The following is a 16,104-nucleotide window of genomic DNA, read 5'->3' as shown; positions in this document are numbered from 1 at the left end:
TCTCCCAAAATCTCTCTCTCTCTCCTCTACATTCCCCTCTTCTCCAGGTGCATACACGTTTATTATGACCCACTTTTCGCATCCAACCTTTACTTTAATCCACATAATTCTTGAATTTACACATTCATATTCTCTTTCCTCCTTCCATAACTGATCCTTCAACATTACTGCTACCCCTTCCTTTGCTCTAACTCTCTCAGATACTCCAGATTTAATCCCATTTATTTCCCCCCACCGAAACTCCCCTACCCCCTTCAGCTTTGTTTCGCTTAGGGCCAGGACATCCAACTTCTTTTCATTCATAACATCAGCAATCATCTGTTTCTTGTCATCCGCACTACATCCACGCACATTCAAGCATCCCAGTTTTATAAAGTTTTTCTAATTCTCTTTTTAGTAAATGTCTACGGGAGAAGGGGTTACTAGCCCATTGCTCCCGGCATTTTAGTCGCCTCATATGACACGCATGGCTTACGGAGGAAAGATTCTTTTCCACTTCCCCATGGACAATAGAAGAAATAAAGAAGAACAAGAGCTATATAGAAAAAGGAGAAAAACCTAGATGTATGTATATATATATGCATGTGCGTGTCTGTGAAGTGTGACCAAAGTGTAAGTAGGAGTATCAAGATATCCCTGTTATCTAGCGTGTTTATGAGACAAAAATTATTATTATTCATGTTAGGTATCATTCTGCTAATTATTGAAGAATGTTAAGTGTTTTTTACCTGTATTGAAATATATCTGTAGAGACTAAATATTATTGTTTTAAAGTGCTCATAAATTTCTATTAATGATTAACATACTGAAGATTACTGTGTGTTTTGAATTCTGGCATAATTGTTGGGCTTTTCTTTCTGAAAATCTCATGAAGATATAAAATAGCAGGTAAACCTTACAAATTTCTGACTACATTCTGTATACTCTATTCTTAACTTTAATGTGTTTTTCTAAACACTGTATATCTCATTTCTGTAATATTTTTTTATCTGGATGAAGAATAAGACACTTGGGCAATATTTAGAAATGTTTATTGGAGAAATGTTTTGCCAGCCAGTAGCTTCTTCAGTACAGAGAAGTATGGAGAAAATTTAGGAGTTTGAGGTAGTCAATCCCTCAGCCTGGAGTTGATGTGTTCAGTCCATCATTCTTGAATATTTACATTGACTCCAGACTGAGAGACAGTACTTCAAATTTATCCGCAGTTTTCTCCGTTCTTCTCTGTATTGGACTGAAGAAGCCACTGGCTCGGTTTTCTGAATCAGTTACATCTCATTTCCTATCTACTTTGAGATCTGTGCTAAAACTGGGCCATGGGGAAAATGATCTCTGGAACTGTTAAAATATAACAAATGTTTTTTTTTTTTCATTGTAAGGCCTGTACTTGTCATCCTTATTTTTCTATTTTTGACATGGTACAGCTGTCATGGTTAAACTGTTAACTTGTCTTCTTATTGACTTTGCCTTCAACATGCCATTACCACTCTTCACAAACAACTGAAAAATTATATTAGTGCATACAGGAATATTTTCTTTTTACTAGGGGTGTGCCAAAGTAAAATTATTAGTCATTATCTGCTAATTTTGATGGTATCAGCATTGACCTAAAATTGAGTATTGGTATCAGCAAATAGTTTGGTATCATCGCATCCCTATTCTCTACATATATTTTTTTCAACAAGTCGGCCATCTCCCACTGAGGCAAGGTGACATATTTTTATATATTTTGTGTATCTAGTTCTTTTTATTTAGCACCAGTACTATTTTTATTAAATTGTCAGAAGCAGCTCGATTGCATACAGGCAAACAGGTTTTAGGGATGGTAGGGGATGTGTAGACTAGTGGTTCTCATTGAAGCTTATAAGGGAACAGTACTTGAAAGAAGGTAAGGAGCTATGTGTTGCATTTATGTATTTAGAAAAGTATTGATATAGTGGATAGGGGAGTAGTGTGACCAGTGTTGCAAGTGTATGGAACAGGTGGTAGGTTACTAGAAGCAGTAAAGAATTTTTATGTTGCTAATGAGGTTCAAGTTAGGGTATGTGAGAGTTGGACTATTTTTCTTTAAAAGTAGGTCTTATAGACAGAGTTGTAAAAGTAAATGCTAGGATACTGAGGAGAGAAGTGGAATTGAAAGCTAATGAATCTTATACAAATGGGGAGGTGCCACAGTAATTCTTCGATGATGACACAGTTCTTTTGGGAAATTTTGAAAATAAATTGGAAAGGTTAGTGGAGGAATTTGAGCATTTATGTTGGAGAAGGAAATTAAGGGTGAGCATGGAAAACAAGGTGATGAGAGTAAGAAGTTTAAGTAATGAATGCTTGGATATCAGATTGGATGAAGGTAGTATGGAGTAAGTGAATATTTACGGATATGCAGAGAATTTGTAGGAGGTGTGGAGGTATTAAAAGTATTATTCAGAGGGCTGAGGAAGGGTTGTTGAGGTGGTTTTGGTTATTTAGAGAGGTTGGAGCAAAATAGGGTGATGTGGAGGATATATAAATCTGTAGTGGAGGGGAGGAGGGGTAAGGGTTGTCCTAGAAAAGGATGGAGGAAGAGGGTAAAAAGAGGTTTTGCATGCAAAGGGCTTAGATACACAGCAGGCATGTGTGTGAGTGTTAAATAGGAGAGAGTGGAAATGAATGGTTTTTTGTGACTTGACAAGCTGTTGGCGTGCGAGCATGATAATATTTTGTGGAACTATTCAAGGAAACTGGTTAGCTTGACTTAAGAGACCTGGAGGTGGGAAGTACAATGCCTGCACCTTAAAGGAATGGTTTGGGATATTGGTTGTTTGGAGTGACACCCGAACTGTTGTATCTGGGTGCCTCTGCAAAGACAGTGATTGTGTATGAATGATGGTGGAAGTGTTTCTTTCTCTTTTGGGTCACCCTGCCTTGGTGGGATATGGCCAGTTCATTAACAAAAAAAGTTCAATATATCTAACATGTAATAAATATTAATTTGCGTTAATTTATATTTGCAGGAAGAACCAAGTTGAAAACAACAAGGAGGCTGAAATAAGACAGAGGAAGTAGGGAAGTTGTACCACAACCTGAGGAACAAGAAAAATAGGCATCCTTTAAAAAACAGCTGTTGGACAGAAAGCACTGCCATAACGAGTGCTCATCAAATAATCGTACTATAGATTAGCAAAATTGATTTTACATATTAGAGATTTTAAGAAGAAATGTAAGAGCACTACCTCTTGAGAACCATTGATTACTAGGGAAGTAGATCAGATATTTGTATCTTTTTTGAGAAAGTTGTATTAAATTGAGTTTTTTTGTACATCTGCAGGAAGTGTAAATGTACTAAAAGAATTTAAAGAAAACCTAGTGTATTTATGTACATCCAGGCACATGTTCATTTTAGGTTTCAAGGGTGTAAATGGGTGTGTAAAATTATTCTACTCATTAATAGGAAAGATTATGTAAGCAGTGATTGATTTAGATTGAAAACATTAAACTACATTAAGAGCATTTTTACTTTTATAACAATAGCACAGTACATTGTTTACATAATAAATATCCATTTATAATAAAATCAAAATACATATATTAATTATTACAGTAATGGTTAACTAAAATAGGCACAGTGTAATAAGGTAGTAGATTTCTTTTGTTTTTTTTTCAACACTTGCTAAAAATTTTAGTGTTACTGCCCCATAAGAGTTGTATACATTCATTTTATGGCTTGTATATTTTTTATTTGTATATATTTCATAACTTGGGCTATGATGACCCATACTGTACAATTATATAAGATAGTTCTCATCTTTCAGTGTAGAGCACAATAAAAGTGAGAAAAGAAATGAGGCCTTTTTGCAAAGAACTTAATGGTAAATTATTCCATTCTTGATGTGAATAATTCTCCTCCATCAGCAAATATGTGGTGAAATTTTAAAGGAGTTGCATGCAGTATCTGAAATTATTCTTCCCAAATTAGTGTGTATATTGAAGAATGGGACACGTGCAACATTTGGGAATCTTTATTGAGGTAACATTTCACTAGCTAGTTGCTGCTTCAGTCCAATACGGAGAAAGATGAGGAGGAGTTTTAGGTAATCAGTCCCTTGGCCTGGAGTCAATTTATTCGGTCCATCAGTCTTGGCTGGCTAAGCATTTCCTCAGTAAAGATTGCCAAATGTTGCTCAAGTGTCTCATTCCTCAACTTGTCGGTTTTCTGCACTATTGACACCGCAGTATATATACTATATTTTCTTTTATGCTGAAAGGCTCTATTCTTGTAATCTCGTCTAAATTTAAGAACTGAAGAGCCCTGAAAAATACAATTTTGTGAATTATTATTCTGTGTCAAAAATATTAAAATTTTGATGATTGTGACCAAAAAACAGTAGTCATTGTTTGGAATACTGTGGAAATGGGGAATTGTATTTTAGTTTTCTACAATGTATATGAGGTTAGTTTGCAGATGTTCCTATTTTTTTTATGACAGTGCTGTATGTGATTTTGTTAGTTTTGTGTGTGTGTGTGTGTGTGTGTGTGTGTGTGTGTGTGTGTGTGTGTGTGTGTGTGTGTGTGTGTGTGTGTGTGTGTGTGTGTGTGTGTGAAGAGATCATTTAAAAAAAAAAGGGAAGATTATAAGAAATATGTAGCAACTCTAATATCTCAAAAATGCAATTTTAAGAGAAGTTTTAAGCGAAAAATAAGTAGTATGGCGATTAGCTTATTTGCATCGACCATCGTTTTGTGTAAATAGGTATTTAAGTCTATAATGCCCTATAATTGGGAGGTACTTTGATGCTGGTGGTGGAATCTTGATCCAGGAAATTAAAGCTGCCCTTTCTTTCAGATCAAATATGATGAACTTCCATGCCACAGGCACTATATGACCTTTACAAAATTAGCTATACCCCTTGAATATAATATTGTCTATTCTCTAATGGTTAACAAAAAAATACAAATGATTTTAACTCCATATTGGTTGCAGTGATAATTGGAAAGGCACACATCTTGGACTAGTAGACTCTTAATTTATATAAATTATGTAGCATTACACTGATATTGGTCGTGCAACACCTGGGCAACTGGAGGTACTTGCGTTAGATAGAAGAACATGAAGGGTAGCTTCAGTGCCCTGGATCAAGGGTCCCCTTTCATCACCTCCTCCAATGAAGGGCTAATATACCCACCAGATATTTTATGTTTGTATTTAAAACTTAAAACTTGGGTGACAAGTATCACACCATTTTTAATATAATAATGTGAATGTGAATGCAAAAATTACTGGACCTGAGTGAAGGAAAAATTTCTTGTTCTGCTTAATATACTGTAAAAAATTAAACCACAATTTTTTTTTGTGTCATCGAACTTTCTCTCTCTCCTATCCCTCCTTTAGAATCTATTTTGTATTAATGCTGTTAGAATTACCAACAATATCTGTTATTTTTGTGTTATCACAGTATTTTTCTCTTAACCTGTAAATCTTGAGATATTTTAATTATTACTTCCAATGTCTTTAGACAGACTTAAAGTAATATTGCAATCACTCTGTATTAATAATTACTCTTAATGATCTAATAATTCGCTTACATCCCTGTTGAAAGGTTCTTGATCCAAGGAATTGAAGTTACTCCTCACCTTCCATTGATCAAGCCTGACTGGTTCCCATTTTGCAGGGGCTGTAAAGGCACCTTACAGGTTCACTGTTTTCCCTTAATAATAATATTCACTTGCATCAAGCTTTCTCTATAGTCCAATGGTAATATGTGGTGTAGCAAATTATAATTCACTATGCGCTTAGATTGACATATTATTCTCATTTCTAATAGTGTCAAAGTCTTTCATGAAATAGCGGTGTTGAACTACTTGTGCATTGTGTGAGTTAGGCATGATAAATTAACAATTGTGTGTTTTAACAAGATGCTAAAAAAGTTTGAAAATAAGCAACACCTAAGAACAATGCTAATATTTTAGTGATCACTAACTAAAAGATAATTGTACCATTATCTCTTTTTCTGTGGTATGAAAATAATGTGCCTTCATCATGAATGCCTTTAATTTTGAAGAATGAAACACTTGTGCAACATTTGGGAATCTTTATTGGGGAAATGTTTTGCCAGCCAGTGGCTTCTTCAGTCTGTAACAGAAGAACAGTGGAAGATGAGAATGAAGTAATCAGTCCCTCTGCCTGGAGTCAGTGTGTTTGTCTTTATGGGCTGAACACATCGACCCTCTGCCTGGAGTCAGTGTGTTTGTCTTGATGGACTGAGCACATTGACTCAAGGCTGAGGGACTGATAACCTCATTCTCCTCCTCCTCTTCCACCGTTTCTCTCTGTTTTGGATTGAAGAAGCCACTGGATGGTGAAACGTTTCCCCAGTAAAGATTCAAAATGTTGCACAAGTGTCTTATTCTTCAACTTGTTGGTTTTCTAAACCATTACATCACAGCCTTTAATTTTCTATGGGACTGTCAGTTTTGGAGGTTGGTTCTAAAGTAGACATGGCCAAACCTTGGCTCTCAAACCACATGAGACTTATTGACTCATTCACAGTGTCACAGTGAGCCAACATCCAGAACAGGGTACCAATGAATAAGCCACAGTAAATGACCAGATTGTTGCTCTCGAGCCATGGCTTGGCCAGGTCTGTTCTGTAGGATCAGTAAATAGTAGAAGGTCAAGTATAGCAAAGATATATTCAGAATACTGAATGGGCATTCACAGTCTGTATTCCCTTTCTTTTCTACATATGATTCAGTAGAAAACATACTTAATAGCATTGCACCAAATTTTATTATACTTTTATTACTATTACTATCTTTTGTACTTTCTGAAAGATGTCATAGTAAGTGTATTTCTTTATCGATCCTTTGTGTTAGAAGTTAGCTGGTTGTCAAATATGGATCCTACTGATTTGGTTTCTCATTTTTTCCTGTATTAAAGTATTATACTGAAAATAAATTGTATATGGTACTTGTATTAAGTTTAATACAGACACTGAATGTAAAAATCACTAAAATTATTTTAAATGAAATATTTTGTTTTATCTTTTTAGATGCTTTTATTTACTATTTTACATGGTATATGCACATATTATATATTATTATTTTACATCTCATTCATATGATGTTTAAATCCTAAATATACAGTGTTCTACTTGTGAAATTTTACTACAAGCCTAACCTGGAGTTTACCTGGAGAGAGTTCCGGGGGTCAACGCCCCCGCGGCCCGGTCTGTGACCAGGCCTCCTGGTGGATCAGAGCCTAATCAGCCAGGCTGTTACTGCTGGCTGCACGCAAACCAACGTATGAGCCACAGCCCGGCTGGTCGGGAACCGACTTTAGGTGCTTGTCCAGTGCCAGCTTGAAGACTGCCAGGGGTCTGTGAAGACTGCCTAATCATAATAAATTTAACCCAAATGTACATGTGTCTGGTTGGGTTAAAATAGATTAATTGATTAATATATATTTTTACATTAAAAAAAAATAATTTACTTTTCATTTAAAAAAAAAGTACAGTGGACCCCCGCATACCGTCGGCATCACATAACGTTCAGTCCGCATACCGCTCGCTTTTATCGCAAAAATTTTGCCTCGCATACCGCTCAAAAACCCGTTCACCGCTGTTCGTCCGAGACGCGTCCAATGTGCGCCCTTAGCCAGCCTCACGTGCCGCCGGTGGCATTGTTTACCAGCCAGCCTCCGCGGTAACATCCAAGCATACAATCGGAACATTTCGTATTATTACAGTGTTTTTGGTGATTTTATCTGCTAAATAAGTGACCATGGGCCCCAAGAAAGCTTCTAGTGCCAACCCTACAGCAATAAGGGTGAGAATTACTATAGAGATGAAGAAAAAGATCATTGATAAGTATGAAAGTGGAGTGCGTGTCTCCGAGCTGTCCAGGTTGTATAATAAACCCCAATCAACCATCGCTACTATTGGTGGTACAGCTGCTGCTGCTGCTGTACCACCGTCAGCTGCTGCTGCTGCTGCTGCACTGTCAGCTGCTGCTGCTGCTGTAGCACCGTCAGCTGCTGCTGCTGTTGTACCACCGTCAGCTGCTGCTGCTGCTGCTGTAGTACCGTCTGCTGCTGCTGTAGTACCATCTGCTGCTGCTGTAGCATCGTCTGCTGCTGCTGTAGCACTGTCAGCTGCTGCTGCTGTACCACCGTCGGCTGCTGCTGTAGTACCGTCTGCTGCTGCTGTAGCATCGTCTGCTGCTGCTGTAGCACTGTCAGCTGCTGCTGCTGCTGTACCACCGTCAGCTGCTGCTGTAGTACCGTCTGCTGCTGCTGTAGCATCGTCTGCTGCTGCTGTAGCACTGTCAGCTGCTGCTGCTGCTGTAGCACTGTCAGCTGCTGCTGCTGCTGCTGCTGTAGCACCGTTGTTGGTGTGGCTTATTGAGAATACCAAGAAACAATTAACCCCAGAGGATTTGCCACCCAGGATAACCCAAAAAAGTCAGTGTCATCGAAGACTGTCTAACTTATTTCCATTGGGGTCCTTAATCTTGTCTCCCAGGATGCAACCCACACCAGTCGACTAACACCCAGGTGAACAGGGAAAAATGCCTGGAACTAGTGCTCATATTGGTGAATTTAAAGCCAGCAAAGGTTGGTTTGAGAGATTTAAGAATCGTAGTGGCATACACAGTGTGATAAGGCCTGTTCTGGAAGAAAATGCCAAACAGGACCTACAGCACTCAGGAGGAAAAGGCACTCCCAGGACACAGTGTCTCATCAGTCATTGCTGCATCTTCAATAAAGGTAAGTGTCATTTATTCTTCATTTAGTAGAGTAGTACATGCACAATATATATTGTGCATGTATCCTTCTCTTTGTGTGTAGGAAAATGTATATTTCATGTGGTAAAAAAATTTTTTTCATACTTTTGGGTGTCTTGCACGGATTAATTTGATTTCCATTATTTCTTATAGGGAAAATTCATTCGCATACCGATCATTTCGCATAACAATGTGCCCTCTTGCACGGATTAAAGTCGCTATGCGGGGGTCCACTGTATATTCACCATATCTCACACCCTCGCTGCCTTTCCAGTCAAATATATGTTGCAATGCAGGAACTGAGTTTCCCCAAATTGGAGTTGGCTAAGCAATTTCCCTGGAGTCTTTTAAGAAAAATTACCTTGCCCACACTTACACAGTATGCAAAATCTTTCAAACTACATTTCCAAATAATTGTTTGCAACCTTCAAGAGGGAAAAGGTATTATTGAAGTGCCCCTTCCTAGGATCAGTCCTGATCACCTCCTTATGAATTTAGCATTTCCTCATGAATATAATAATCTTTAATTTTATTAATCCACCCACTCGAGTTATAAAGTGTGTATGCATATATACATATACAGTGGTACCTCGAGTTTTGAACAGCTCCCAACTCGAACAATTATGTAAGTGTATTTTTGTAAGTGCTTTTGTAAGTGTTTTTTTGGGAGTATGATTTACATTCCTTATGGAAACAAATTCGTTTGGTATCGGCACTCGAACAGCCTTCTGGAAGGAATTAAGTTCGTAACTCAAGGTACCACTGTATACGTGTGCATATGGTTGCATTGCATATTTATGGAGGCATATGTCTTTACACTTGCATGAGTATGCAAGCCATTCAGAAAAGGTAGACACAGCTAACTGAAGGTCCCCTTTTGGATACTCAATAAAACTTGACTATGTATTTTGGTTGCTGCATTGATCTAAGGTATCCCCATGTAGCAAATCCCCAGTTCCTTGTTGCGTGAAAGAGGTAGAGTGCGGATGAGTTTGTAACGCACTTAAGTATTAGCATTGAAGACATTAAGTGAAAATGTAGAGGCATTCATAAGTTTTTTTTTTTTTTTTTTTTTCAACAAGTCGGCCATCTCCCACCGAGGCAGGGTGACCCAAAAAAGAAAGAAAATCCCCAAAAAGAAAATACTTTCATCATCATTCAACACTTTCACCACACTCGCACATTATCACTGTTTTTGCAGAGGTGCTCAGAATACAACAGTTTAGAAGCATACACATATAAAGATACACAACATATCCCTCCAAACTGCCAATATCCCAAAACCCCTCCTTTAAAGTGCAGGCATTGTACTTCCCATTTCCAGGACTCAAGTCCGACTATATGAAAATAACCGGTTTCCCTGAATCCCTTCACTAAATATTACCCTGCTCACACTCCAACAGATCGTCATGTCCCAAGTACCATTCGTCTCCATTCACTCCTATCTAACACGCTCATGCACGCTTGCTGGAAGTCCAAGCCCCTTGCCCACAAAACCTCCTTTACCCCCTCTCTCCAACCCTTTCGAGGACGACCCCTACCCCGCCTTCCTTCCCCTATAGATTTATATGCTTTCCATGTCATTCTACTTTGATCCATTCTCTCTAAATGACCAAACCACCTCAACAACCCCTCTTCTGCCCTCTGACTAATACTTTTATTAACTCCACACCTTTTCCTAATTTCCACACTCCGAATTTTCTGCATAATATTTACACCACACATTGCCCTTAAACAGGACATCTCCACTGCCTCCAACCGTCTCCTCGCTGCTGCATTTACCACCCAAGCTTCACACCCATATAAGAGTGTTGGTACTACTATACTTTCATACATTCCCTTCTTTGCCTCCATAGATAACGTTTTTTGACTCCACATATACCTCAACGCACCACTCACCTTTTTTCCCTCATCAGTTCTATGATTAACCTCATTCTTCATAAATCCATCCGCCGACACATCAACTCCCAAGTATCTGAAAACATTCACTTCTTCCATACTCCTCCTCCCCAATTTGATATCCAATTTTTCTTTATCTAAATCATTTGACACCCTCATCACCTTACTCTTTTCTATGTTCACTTTCAACTTTCTACCTTTACACACATTCCCAAACTCATCAACTAACCTTTGCAATTTTTCTTTAGAACCTCCCATAAGCACAGTATCATCAGCAAAAAGTAACTGTGTCAATTCCCATTTTGAATTTGATTCCCCAAAATTTAATCCCACCCCTCTCCCGAACACCCTAGCATTTACTTCCTTTACAACCCCATCTATAAATATATTAAACAACCATGGTGACATTACACATCCCTGTCTAAGACCAATTTCTTTAATAAAAATTAACAAATTAGCATACAAATAGCTAACACAAACTTTCCAATAGGAACAGCTTCAAAAGTTTAAAGCCAAACTGAGAAGACATTCTGTAGTTATCTCGCATACCTGGAGAGAGTTCCGGGGGTCAACGCCCCCGCAGCCCGGTCTGTGACTAGGCCTGGTGGATCAGAGCCTGATCAACCAGGCTGTTACTGCTGGCTGCACGCAAACCAACGTATGAGCCACAGCCCAGCTGATCAGGAACCGACTTTAGGTGCTTGTCCAGTGCCAGCTTGAAGACTGCCAGGGGTCTGTTGGTAATCCCCCTTATGTATGCTGGGAGGCAGTTGAACAGTCTCGGGGCCCCTGACACTTATTGTATGGTCTCTTAACTTGCTAGTGACACCCCTGCTTTTCATTGGGGGGATGTTGCATCGTCTGCCAAGTCTTTTGCTTTCGTAGTGAGTGATTTTTGTGTGCAAGTTCGGTACTAGTCCCTCTAGGATTTTCCAGGTGTATATAATCATGTATCTCTCCCGCCTGTGTTCCAGGGAATACAGGTTCAGGAACCTCAAGTGCTCCCAGTAATTGAGGTGTTTTATCTCCGTTATGCGTGCCGTGAAGGTTCTCTGTACATTTTCTAGGTCAGCAATTTCACCTGCCTTGAAAGGTGCTGTTAGTGTGCAGCAATATTCCAGCCTAGATAGAACAAGTGACCTGAAGAGTGTCATCATGGGCTTGGCATCCCTCGTTTTGAAGGTTCTCATTATCCATCCTCTCATTTTTCTAGCAGATGCGATCGATACAATGTTATGGTCCTTGAAGGTGAGATCCTCCGACATGATCACTCCCAGGTCTTTGACGTTGGTGTTTCGCTCTATTTTGTGGCCAGAATTTGTTTTGTACTCTGATGAAGATTTAATTTCCTCGTGTTTACCATATCTGAGTAATTGAAATTTCTCATCGTTGAGCTTCATATTGTTTTCTGCAGCCCACTGAAAGATTTGGTTGATGTCCGCCTGGAGCCTTGCAGTGTCTGCAATGGAAGACACTGTCATGCAGATTCGGGTGTCATCTGCAAAGGAAGACACGGTGCTGTGGCTGACATCCTTGTCTATGTCAGATATGAGGAAGAGGAACAAGATGGGAGCGAGTACTGTGCCTTGTGGAACAGAGCTTTTCACCGTGCCTGCCTCGGACTTTACTCTGTTGACTACTACTCTCTGTGTTCTGTTAGTGAGGAAATTATAGATCCATCGACCGACTTTTCCTGTTATTCCTTTAGCACGCATTTTGTGTGCTATTACGCCATGGTCACACTTGTCGAAGGCTTTTGCAAAGTCTGTATATATTACATCTGCATTCTTTTTGTCTTCTAGTGCATCTAGGACCTTGTCGTAGTGATCCAATAGTTGAGACACAGGAGCGACCTGTTCTAAACCCATGTTGCCCTGGGCTGTGTAACTGATGGGTTTCTAGATGGGTGGTGATCTTGCTTCTTAGGACTCTTTCAAAGATTTTTATGATATGGGATGTTAGTGCTATTGGTCTGTAGTTCTTTGCTGTTGCTTTACTGCCCCCTTTGTGGAGTGGGGCTATGTCTGTTGTTTTTAGTAACTGTGGGACGACCCTCGTGTCCATGCTCCCTCTCCATAGGATGGTAAAGGCTCGTGATAGGGGCTTCTTGCAGTTCTTGATAAACACGGAGGAATAAGCCTTGTGCATACATTGAGTGCCACCAAGTTAATCTGTTCTAGGCATACGTTGGGGTCTGTGTTGCTTAGTATATCTTCCCAGCTTATATCGGTTAGGACTTGGTTTACTTGGTCCCACTTTATGTTTTTGTTATTGAAGTTGAATTTGGTGAATGATCCCTCGTGACTAGTCTCATTATGTCGGTCTGGGGCTCCACGCATACATGTCTGAACCTCAATTATGTTGTGATCTGAGTATATTGTTTTTGATATGGTGACATTTCTTATCAGATCATCATTGTTAGTGAAGATGAGGTCTAGTGTATTCTCCAGTCTAGTAGGCTCTATTATTTGCTGGTTTAAATTGAATTTTGTGCAGAGATTTAAAAGCTCGTGTGAGTGTGAGTTTTCATCAGAGCTGCCTCCTGGTGTTATTACTGCAACAATATTATTTGCTATATTCCTCCATTTTAGGTGCCTTAAGTTGAAATCCCCCAGGAGCAAGATGTTGGGTGCAGGAGCTGGAAGATTTTCCAGACAGTGGTCAATTTTTAACAGCTGTTCCTGGAATTGCTGGGATGTTGCATCCGGAGGCTTGTAGACTACCACAATGACTAGGTTTTGGTTCTCGACCTTTACTGCTAAAACTTCCACTACATCATTTGAGGCATTTAGCAGTTCTGTGCAAACAAGTGACTCTGCAATGTACAGGCCCCCCCCCCCCTTTTGCCTGTTCACTCTGTCACATCTGTATAGGTTGTAACCTGGGATCCATATTTCGTTGTCCAAGTGATCCTTTATGTGGGTCTCAGTGAAAGCCGCGAACATTGCCTTTGCCTCTGCAAGCAGTCCACGAATGAAAGGTATTTTGTTGTTTGTTGCTGGCTTTAGACCCTGTATATTTGCAAAGAAGAATGTCATCGGACTGGTGGTATTGTTGGTACTGGGGGGGGGGGATTTTTTTTCCGGCATTAGTATCTGTATCTGTTGGTTTGGAGTGGAGGCCATCGACTGTGGTTCCACTCCAGGAATGACTGGATTTGGTGTACGATTTCTGCCATTTCTTGTATTATCATGTTGAAGGCTTGAAGCTAATCAGATGAGAATCTCAAATTATCTTATCATAACCAGTATTTCAATTTTTCCAATTTCTTCTGTAAAACTTGAAATTTGGGACCACAGGCCAAAATCAGTTCAATCTTTTCCCTCTAAGATTTACCAGCAGTTAAGGTTTAGTAACTTTTATTTAGTCCTTGATGCATAGCATTCAGAACTGTTAGTGACCCTGAGGGCATGCAGATGTCATGTGACGGGTTGGCAATGTTCTCGTCTCGCATGAATGTCCATGGAACAATCCCTGGCATGGGTGGAAACACTGGGCATGTTTCCTTACACCTGCTTCCTTGTTCACCTAGTAGTAAGTAGGTATTTGGGTGTTAGTTGACTGGTGTGGGTCACACCCTGGGGAACAAGATTAAGAACCCCAGTGGAAATAAGACATACAGTCCATGATGACACACTTTCTTGGGTTATCCTGGGTGGCTAACATTCTAGGTTAAAAATCCAACCAAATCTTATCTTAACCCAGGACAACCCAATAAACTCAAACACTGAGTTCAGAAGAGAGATTCTCCAGATATTTCAGCTTTCACACTGAGGGACTGAGGGCTTAATTGCAGTTCACCTAGTAGTAAATAGTTACCTGACTTAGTCAACTGTTGTGGGTGCTGTATTATTATTATAATAAGAAAGAATGGATACTGTATGACCCTTGTAGGTTTAGCGTTTCTTTTGATTATAATAATAACTTGTGGGTCAGATCCTGAGGACCAAGATACAATACAATACAATTTTTATTTCTTTGCATAGGATACAATGTGTGATCTACATTTCATGACCCCTCGGAAGGTTTCCTGATGCTGGTGAGGGGGCTCTTGATCTAGGGAATTGGATCTGTGTTCCAGTTCCCTGAATTGAGTCGGAATGCCTTCCATTTCACCTCCCTCCCCAGGCGCTGTATAATCCCTATGGGTTTAGCGCTTCCCAATGATTATAATACATTTTATGAAATGTTAAGTAAAAAGACAGCCACTAACATGCCTGAGCATGTCCCTAATGAAGCACAGAGTTTATTGGGTTATCCTGAGTGGCTAACAAAACCAGTTAAAAATTCTAACAAAATCTTATCTTAATGTTGCTCATGTGCTCCTACACTTGATGCACCTGTTCACCTAGCAGTAAGTAAGGACCTGGGTGTTAGACAACTGGGGTGAATCACATCCTGGGGGAGTGGAGTAAGGACCCCAGTGGAATGAAGGAAGACAGCTCGATACCAGTGGCTTCACTGGATTATCCTGGGTTACTAATCCACCGCTGTATAGCCCTTGTGGCTTAGCGCTTCTTTTTGATTATAATAATAATAATACTAATCCACCGGGTAAATAATCCACAAAAATATTCAAGAAAAATGAATTAGTCTAGCAGCTAAAGAGGAACTTCAGGAAACCTAGAAAATTAGAAAAGAAAATGGAAATTCAGACAAACTTCATTAAATGTCTTTTTACCGCCCATGTGAATAGAAGTAAGTATACTTAAGTACAGATAGACACACGTAAATTTATCATACATATTAGCATGTGTAAATTATCTAGGATAACCCGAAAAGTTAGCCAAAGTGACTTATTTCCATTGGGGTGATACTAATCACTAGAAAATTTAACAGAGAATTGTATTAATGTTTATATATTTACACAAACCCTGATAATAGACTAGAAGGGCTCTCAAGTAAGGACTCCTGAGCGATGAGTGGGAAGTAGGGATAGGATTAAAATCGTGGGGTGAGAAGCAAGTCTAAAGAGAAAGAGAAAAAGCAATACACAAGCCGGGGCTAGTACCAAGCACCCCTCGAAGGTTCCTTGATGCTGGTAAGGGATTCTTGATCTAGGGAATTGGATCTGTGCTCCAGTTCCCTGAATTAAACCTGAATACCTTCCACATTCCCCCAAAGGCGCTGTATGATCCTGGGGGTTTAGCGCTTCTCCCTTGGTTATAATAATAATAACGAGCAGCAGAACGTTGTGTGCTATCCAAGGCCAATGGCATTGACGATTGATTTAGATTAGATTTTGCCACCGAAGTGGCTAGTTTATTGTGCACCCCACATCCATCCTGTGGACGGTAGCGCAAGAACATATGGATACACAAAAGGCCTAGGAACTAGTTCCCAAAGGATTAACAGTAATACATATGGATTTATATCTGCATATCTGTAGTTCACTTATCTGTTACAAGCAAATTTAGGAAATTTGCTTAGTATATCTGGTATCTTATT

General features: G+C 39.4%; 1 protein-coding gene across 1 annotated transcript in view; it reads left to right on the top strand.

The window, feature by feature from the left end:
* LOC128693732 (basigin-like) overlaps nt 1-4,406 on the top strand; it is a 32,572-nt gene extending 28,166 nt beyond the window's left edge. The window contains exon 8 of the mRNA XM_070091192.1: nt 2,991-4,406. Coding sequence (XP_069947293.1) covers nt 2,991-3,042 — 52 coding nt within the window. The 3' untranslated portion in view covers nt 3,043-4,406. The remainder of the gene's footprint in view (nt 1-2,990) is intronic.
* Nucleotides 4,407-16,104: the final 11,698 nt, after the last annotated feature.

Source organism: Cherax quadricarinatus, chromosome 34, assembly GCF_038502225.1.
Source record: "Cherax quadricarinatus isolate ZL_2023a chromosome 34, ASM3850222v1, whole genome shotgun sequence".
Classification (NCBI taxonomy): domain Eukaryota; kingdom Metazoa; phylum Arthropoda; class Malacostraca; order Decapoda; family Parastacidae; genus Cherax; species Cherax quadricarinatus.
Note: the sequence above shows the minus strand (reverse complement) of the source record. Positions and strands in the feature narration are given on the sequence as shown.